General features: G+C 40.6%; 2 protein-coding genes across 2 annotated transcripts in view; both read right to left on the bottom strand.

Moving 5' to 3' along the window:
• The window catches only part of nim1ka (NIM1 serine/threonine protein kinase a), an 11,719-nt gene extending 5,693 nt beyond the window's left edge, over positions 1-6,026 (bottom strand). Inside the window, exon 1 of the mRNA XM_008336035.3 lies at positions 5,103-6,026. The gene's annotated coding sequence lies outside the window, so the exon portion shown is untranslated. The remainder of the gene's footprint in view (positions 1-5,102) is intronic.
• A 149-nt stretch (positions 6,027-6,175) lies between these two features.
• The window catches only part of znf131 (zinc finger protein 131), a 5,323-nt gene continuing 2,540 nt past the window's right edge, over positions 6,176-8,958 (bottom strand). The window contains 4 exon segments of the mRNA XM_008336036.3: positions 6,176-7,174; positions 8,227-8,357; positions 8,468-8,840; positions 8,916-8,958. The exon segment at positions 8,916-8,958 is cut by the window's right edge and continues 27 nt beyond it. Of these exon segments, the coding sequence (XP_008334258.1) occupies positions 6,653-7,174; positions 8,227-8,357; positions 8,468-8,840; positions 8,916-8,958 (1,069 nt within the window). The 3' untranslated portion in view covers positions 6,176-6,652.

Below are 8,958 nucleotides of genomic sequence, written 5' to 3'. Positions count from 1 at the left end.
TAGGGAAATATAACATTTTATTTTTTAAGTACAACTTCTATCACCAAATTGTTTGCTTTAGACATTTAAAAAAATATTTAAGGGTAATCCAATCATATTCATGGAATCTAAGGTGTTAACAAATGCTTGTTTATGCAACAAACAAAGATGGTAATTCTATACCAAATTTATAATTAGAATTATTTACTAAAAAAAACAACCCTAAAGTGTAAGGACTTGTTGGGGAGTAAAATGAGAAAAAAAGTTCTTCCTTTGTTACTATACATTACATTATACTTGGTGTTAAATTATGGCCAGAAATAGTAATTTTACACATTTTATGTTATGGTTTCATTCCCCTGTTATGTTCCCATGTTATTTTTCCAGGTTATAATAATAATACAATAACTGAGAGTACTCCAGAGAACCTGCTCTTTCATAAAGTTGACCATGAACTGTGGATATAATGGATTGTGTTGTAGGTCAGTGGATAGTGCCGTTGTCTTATACCTGCAGGTCTGTGGGTTTGATTCCAGGCTTCCAAAGCTAAAATCAATAACCTTTGAAGAACACATTTTTTTTATAAAAGAGCAAAGTTCAGCATTTCTTAAAGTGAGTTCACTGCTTGTCAGCTGTTAATATAAGTAAATATACGATCAAAGGTTTGAATCAATCAATCAATCAAGGTCTGTAACATTTTTTCAACAGTGAAAAATAATCAGTGATTCTACCACGCTCAGAGGGACATGTTATAATAAAACATAATGACAGAGTGTATGTGTGTAATACAGTCAATGTCACAGGGCTTCATAAGATATATTCCCTGCCTTGGGTATAAAAATGAATAAATCTATGTTAAAGGTGCTCCTGGAAATCAAAGCCATTCCCTTTTGTCAGTTCCACAGTCCGTCTCCCTTTCAAACCCCTCCCTGTCATCGCACCATGAATATCTTAGCATTGATCTCGGGCAGCTGGGAAAGGACTTGCTAAGAGAAGCGAGGCCTCCACTTTACAGCACAAAGCAACAAGGGCCTGAATACCAGCCTTTTATGTGTGTAAATGAAAAGACTAAAGACTAAAGACTAAAGGGACATTGCGCGTTTGGTAACAACAACAAACATGACCAGAGCAGAACAAGAAGCAGAGAATCTTGGACTGAATGAAAGCATCGTCAGACGTACAGAACATACTGATGATTACACTGACATTTCATATTAAATAATGCCGGAAAACAGGGGTGTCAAACTCATTTAGGTTCACGGGCCGCATACTGTACAACCTGTTTAGACGTCAGGTGGGCCGGACCTGTCCAATCACAACATAATTAACAATAAGTCAGAGATTTTCCCTTTTGTTTTCATGCATACAGGTCAGCCATCAGATATTTATTACTACGCCTTCATATTTAATTGAATATAACTTTACAAAAAATATCCTGAACAAGAAGTGCTTGTGCATTTTTGAACACCATAGCGCATTGTTGTTGACAAAGAGTGACGAAGTGCCGATTCACATTTTGGAACTGTCTATCACAGTTTTCCCTTCATATCGACCGTGGTGATTAGGATACAACGAGACAGGAAGTCTCTAAACTAAAGCTGACTGGATCATATCACATGGACTTTATCTCTGTGAACTCTCCACAGAAGGTCCATACGTAGTCACCCGGGCGACTCTGTGCTTTGCTTTCAGTGGATAACAGATCCAGCTGGTTGCCTGGTGATGAACATTGACCCAGCATGTTTGTTTGTCTTCTCCTCAGAACTGAGGATTAGGCATTAACTGACACGGCGCATTAAGACACAGAGCAGTTGATGTGTTCACGGGGAGATGGGACTGTGCTAAGCCAGGGAGAACCTGCGTTAATTAAGTGTGTGAACTAACTCATGAGTTTAGAGTGTGCCGCCATATTGACAGAGACCTCACACACAACAGGGCAGGGAAAAAAAAGCAATAGCTTTGTTGAAAAAAAGGCTGTTAGTGATGTCTTGTTATGTGAATAGGGGAAATAATAATAATAATAATAATAATAATAATAATAATAATAATAATAATAATAATAATAATAATAAGAGTATTATTCATCCCAAATTAGGGGAGTGAGAGTTTTTGCACACAGACTGCCACAGGAGGCACTACTAAATAAGTGATTGCATTTTACAGACTGCTACATGGGGAGCACCATTTAAGATATGTGGTTCCTCTGTAGCTCGAACCCAAGATCCTTGATGTGTGTAAGGCATGTGTGTAACCCCACTTGGGTCGCGACCCCAAGGTTGAAAAACATTGATTTATGTGAGTCATTGTGGACCATAACTGCAGCTGCTATTTTTAAAAAAATAATCCAACAAAAAACTATAACCACTGTAGTAGCTGCAGTACAATGTTCACCAAGAGCAGAACAGATCTAAACAATCTGATCCTTTTTCATGCTGTACTTATTTTCATGGGGGTTTTTTTCTCTGCCAAGTCTGGACGAACGACCATTTTTGGCGGACGTTTGTGAAGCTGAAAACAACCGCAGTTCCATCAGCAAAGCAACTTGACCAAGTACACGTCCTTACTCACCACACAGTCAATCATTTGTCTGGTACTCCCTATTGGGGAGGGAGCAGAGTTTGGTGTTGAATGCACTGCTAGCATCAGCCACTTCTTCACACACTCTAACAACGGAAAATAGGAGAGCCCATCCACAGCAGCTGTGAACTGAGAATCAGTCACTCTTTCATTATCGTCTGTCTCTACTACAGGGCGTCAAAGCAAAGAGGAGCTGCTCTGTACAGACACAGCCACAGTGTGTGTTGATCTGGTTATCATTTGTGTCTTTTATTTTCTTTTTTAACAACCCCTTCGTCCTCCTCCTCCTCCTTCTCCTCCTCCTTCCTGCTCTACCACCCAATAACACTGAGGAGTCCGATTTTCCTGCTTTTCACAGCTATTATGTTTTCAGACAATACATGTGCCGCTGCACATACATTCACACAGGCCTCTCTGCTCGTGGCAAACACTTGCACACGCACACGGGGGACACGCACTCACTCCGACAGCAACCTCTCTTCACACAAAGCGACCTAGTGTGTTAATTGAGATGCACGGCTGACAAGAATAAAGAGCCCAAAAGTGAAAGAACTGCCACAGTGAAAACTACGGCCCTAAGAACTGTGGAACTGGCCTCTATGGAATCTGTAGCACAAATATTTCACAATTTCCAATTCCAGGAGACAGAGCTTTCCCCCCGACAGACAGTTCAAACCAGAGACCCAGATTGATAAAGACAACCAAACTTGAACTTAAAGTAAAAAAATAAAACTTTCGCTGAATATCTTTTTATATATTTGGAACCAGGTAATGTGACTATTCCTGAAAAATATACAGCACTCTCTGTTATTCCCCACATACCGCAACTATTCCCAGTAGACACTGGAAGCCGCTGTCGTCTCTAAGGCCTTGACAATGTTACCATGACACTGTAGTAATCACAATAACACAACAATCCTACAAAAGCTGTAAAAGCTTCCTGGTGAAACTAAAAAAAGAGTTTGTCATACACAGTTTGACATGATGTGTTGATGTGTTGATGTGTTGACGATCTAAAGAAGGTTCTGCATCAACGAGGAGACACAGAGCAGATCCTAAAGATTCTAATGAGAATATACAGTGTCTGAATTTTTAATGCAGAGTGTAAATGTATAAAAGGAGACTTTTCTTAATGTCTCTGTTTGACAGCAGGTGAGAAATGTCAGATGGAAGTTGGAGAACATTCACACAGCATGGCCGCCTCCACATGACTCATTAGATAAATATGTACATGAGCAAATGTGAAATGTCTCAGCTAAGTCACTCTAATTCCCATTTTTTCCTGCAAAAAACAGAACATGCAGATAAATCATCTGCACCATGTAAGGCACGTTTGGATTTCACACATGTAAAAGATCGTTGTTGTTTGATTCTCAGTTTGATGATACTGTACTGCTAATCCTTGCTTTTAAAGCCAGAGACTTTGGTGAGTGCTACTTTATTACATTCCCTGTGTCCCAATTTTTTAATTAATTTTAATTAATTGACCAGGCTGCAGCCATTAGTTACTGGATTAGTTTCTGTTTAACAAACAGAATTGTTTGTCAGTGGAAACACTGAACACCTTTCCTTTATCCGTGCACAAGACTAGTAATGGCTCTAATAAAGTCAAAAATCAAAAATGACAAGCTTTTCTGCAAATTAGTTTTGAACATCTACTGCTCCGGATGAAAGCTCCTGGTGGAGAATGCTGTTATAAAACCATATAGGGACAAAAAGAAAAAAAAAACAGGTTTAATCATTTATTTGAGCCTGTGAAAACTGGAAAAAACACTGAGCACATCCTTAAATTTGATTCACCACACTGTGTGTGTGTGTGTGTGTGTGTGTGTGTGTGTGTGTGCTTCACACTCAGAATCCAGGTGATGTACTGTGATAAGTGGCAGTGTCTGATATTGGTAGCATAGGCATAAATGTAAATATAAATATAAATATATGTGTTTCAAATATACATACAACATAATCACGTCACGTTTAACCTTTGTAACAAACCAAAGTGTTTTTTTTAAATGTTATTTTGTCTTTAATTAAATAGCCAAAATTAGTCTTTAAATTTATTTATATATAGTATGTATATGTATTTAATTTCATCACGTTTTTTGTGTTGATGTTCTGTAGCTCTTCTTCATGACAGTACAGACATTGTAGTTCATTTGTTCCCTTTTATCCACTGGCCACCGTGACTGTTATAGTGTCAGATACAAATTAATTCAAATTCAAATGAACGAAAAGTTCTTCAGGGGTCGGGAGGGGGCTGCCCTGGGCGCTAAATAGGCTGGGAACAGCCCTAGTCTAAAGTGCTGCATTGATTTGACGGTTAAGGTTGTAATTTAATTTTCATGAACAGACGGTACTAAAGACTAAGACAGGTTCTAAAAATGTGGCTAAAACAAAAAAAATCTGTTCTTTACATTCACGTCATTTCCAGCGGTCGATTGGCCTCCAGGATACGACTCCAACGTTTGGTGTTCCCATTTATACACATACTGAAAATGTATTTTCCATGTGTGAAGATAGTGGTAGTTGATAAGGAGTGATGTATCTACCTGCGTTCAACAGTTTACATCTGCTCTCTCTCTCTCTCTCTCTCTCCAGCCTGTGAGCCGACGCATCTTGCCATCATCCTATCCGCAGAATAAGGAAAAGACCCATAAATGCCACAGACGCGTTCACGAGCCTTACATGGACGACTGTTTTCACAAGCCTCCGCTGAAAACACTTTTCCTCCACCTGGACATAAACATCGTCTTCCCCGTTGACATTGGAAGCACTGCTTCTGTGCTGCGACTGCGGTGCGGTTTAGCTCCATCCTGCAGCTCATCTGTGATTCTTGCATCTGATTGGAGGAGAGTAGCGCGCTGCGCGTCTACGATTGGTCGACGAGACTGCCAATCTTTTTGGACCCCCCGCCCCTCTCCCCTTCACCGAGGACTACCTCATTAAAGCCAGGACTTGTCCCAAGCAGAGTGCGGAGACTCGGCAGGTAATTTTATCCGTGTGCGACACGAACCGTGCCCGCAGGGGAGGGCATTAGCAGGGCTGGGGTCAAGATGGGGCCAGAGGCACAGCGGTGTGGGTCTTCACTGGGTTCTTAATGATTCATACCTGCTCACAAGGTTCTTTGAGGTGAAAGCAGACCGTGCGCAGGTTTCCCACTGATAGATCCCCTTAAGGGATAAATAAGGGACTAATATTTTATTAGTGTGTTTAAATTGTGTGTTTAAATTAGGATTAGGGTAATTTATTGGAGACTCTGAATCTAACATGTTTGTGTCTATACGACAAACTGTTCAGGTGACTCCTATGAATAGGTCCACTCCCCTTCACAACTCCAAAAATAAAAATAAACACACAACAACAAACCGTCAGTGGCGCTTTGACCCAGAGGCAATGTCTCTGTCATTGGTGTGGAACCCCAGGGTTCACCTCCTGGGCAAGATCAAATCCTGGTTGTGATTTGGATGGCGGTCATGGAGACTGCTGCCCCCGCAACAGGGGTGGTTGTTTCATTTAACTTCAGCTCCTTTTTTATTTTTACAGCTGGGCTTCACTACAATTGCTTGAAAGTAAGATCAAAGAACATCACTAAGCCTCAACTATTTACAGATAAACACTTGTGTTTAGGTGCAGGTGATCTGTTTATTATAGTCCATTCTGTAAACATATTTTAAACTATATCGGATGTTTTCTTACAAAAACACCATAAAACAATATAAAAAAAACAACCAGAAGCAAAAGTGCAGTGTTAGCAATGAACCACCTCTATGCCACACGTCACGTTATTCAAGCTAAAAAAAAAAATTAAAATTCAAAGATAAAAGAAAGCCCTAAGAAAAAAAAACATGAAAATACAGCCTGATTGTTGATGCGTTAAGGACTGTGATGATGGACATCTTTGACATAAATACAGCATTATCAGCAACAGGCCTTACAATTTTGTTTATACATATTGGCAAAGTAAAGTCACTAGGTGTGATGGCTGACTGCATGACAGTCAAGTGACATGCAGGATCCTGAGTGCAGTGTTTCGTGTGGACACTAAAAAGATCGCCGACGAGACAGTTCAGGATTCGCCACCGCTGTCCGCGTCACATTCTCATACGACAACTTGTTGTATCTCCTCCATGTTCAGCACCTCACCCTCCACCTGCACTTCCACCTGAGAGTTCAACAGCTCCTGCTCCGCGATCTCAGTCGAGGTCACATGCACCACCTGGATTTCCACCCCAGCCTGCTTCAGTCTCTCCATGTCCTCCTGGCACATCTCCGTCACCCCTCCGTCCTCCATCACGACCGTCGTGGTCTCCTCCATCTCCATCATGTCTATGGGCTGCACCGTGACCTGCTCTACCTGGATGCCGTTGTCCAGTAGGACAGTTTTTTCACCTTCTGTGTTCTGTGTTGCCAAGGTGAGGGTGGTGGTGGTCAAGGGTGAAGACGAGACCAACTCCTCCTGGGCCTTTTCCTCAACAGAATGGACTTCTTTGACGTGAGTGTTTAGCTCCTTAGGGTGAGTGAACCACATGTCACACATGGTGCAGTGGTTGGGCTTGTTTCCGGTGTGGCTCACAAGATGGCCTTTGAACTGTTCCCAGCTGTTGAACACACTGCTGCAGACCTGATGGAGGAGGTGGAGGAGAAACACAGGAGGTCATAATCGAACAGAGGAATGACAGGAGTGGTTCTGTTAAGCAACATGAATACATGTTTATTGGAAGAATTTAATTTATTATCATTGCTTCATGCTGTACTGTCGCTTTAAGAAACTGTTTGCTTCTCATATTATAATCTAGTGTGCTCAAGACTGATGGAGAAATTACCAGACACTGCCACATTCCCATTCACACCCACCTTCTTACTCATATATACCCATTCATATACTCACACACGACCACATGATATGTAATCTGATACTTTTGTAAACTCCCCTTGCAAGTAAAAAAATCAAGACATCTTTTGTGTTGTCTCCTTTGTCTTCACATATGTTAAAATAAACCCAACAATGTTGAATAAAATGGTACAATGATTTTTTTAGTCCTTTTTTGTTACATTTGAATTACACAATGTGTCCACAAGAGGGCAACACTGTATAGTATAGCTGGTATACACCATGCAATAAAATAAGAATGTAAACCAGGGGTTCCCTACCTTTTTTGGCTTGTGACCTTATTTTGACATCACAAATCATTATTGCAATAACTGTCACCTGTGCAGTCTAGTGATTACAGCCCATCAAAATGCACCAGCTCAAATAGTTTTATATGCTGCATTTCATTTGGACTCAATTTATATTCATGGAAATTAAGGTTTAATATTGTGTTTTTAATCACAATAAAAAAACAATAATAATGAATTTAAAAATATTATATCAGTGTTACATGACATTTCAGGCCACCTCATTTTGAAACCAACACATGAGGTCGTGACCCTAAGGATGAAAAAAGCTGATTTAAATCATCCTCCATTTAAACCTTAATTTATCAGACAAAAACAAAGACTTTTTTTTAATTGTATTTTTCACTACCCAAACCCTGTGTATTTTTTTTAACCTCTGAACTAATATTTTTGAATTGTGTAGACTGTATCAACAGTCTATTTTATATAGAACACAATGTGCCTCCGTTAAGACTAGTGCGATTGTGTCGTGACATTCACTATGGCAAACTGTACCTGGCATTCATAGACTTTCTTGCGTCCTTTTTTGGCTCCAGCCCCATTCTGACAGGCTGCCATATGGCACTTTAGAGTGCTGTTCCTTGCAAAACGTTCATGGCAATCTGGACACTCATAAGGCTTCTCTCCTAAACATGGACAAAGTCAAACACACATAATGTGTAGGTCGTATGATGAGCCACAGTTAGATAGTTAAAATAGACAAACTGAACGCAACCAGTTAATTTTTCTTTCTTACCCGTGTGTTTCCGCAAGTGTTCCTTGAAGTGGCCAAAGTGGTCAAAGTGCTTCTTGCAGTATTCACAAACGTGCACCTTTTTGGGGGGTTTCTGGTTCCGAGACAGCTCCTCTGTATCAAAGTGAAACGTGCTGATGTGCTGCTTTAAGGCGCTCTCCCGAGTGTAGGCTCGCCCACAGTGGTCGCAGACATGCGGCTTGTCTGCGGAGCCCTCGTGTGTTTTCAGGTGCTGTTTGAGGTGGTAGTACAGCTTGAAGCTGCGGTCACACTTGGTGCAACAGAAAACGTTGTCCACCTGAGAAATCTGGACTTCTACGAACTCCACATTCTCCAGTACTTTGGAAGCGGTCACTGTCTCCTCCTGATATAACTCCTACGAAGCAAGAACACAAAGGCATTTTTTTTTTTTTACAACTGGGACATTAGTTCACATGTTTTAAGTCCATACCTCTTCAATATCTCCCTTTTTGATAACATGCAGAACAGGTTCT

This window comes from Cynoglossus semilaevis, chromosome Z (genome assembly GCF_000523025.1).
Source record: "Cynoglossus semilaevis isolate Cse_v1.0 chromosome Z, Cse_v1.0, whole genome shotgun sequence".
NCBI classification, from domain to species: Eukaryota; Metazoa; Chordata; class Actinopteri; order Pleuronectiformes; family Cynoglossidae; genus Cynoglossus; species Cynoglossus semilaevis.
Note: the sequence above shows the minus strand (reverse complement) of the source record. Positions and strands in the feature narration are given on the sequence as shown.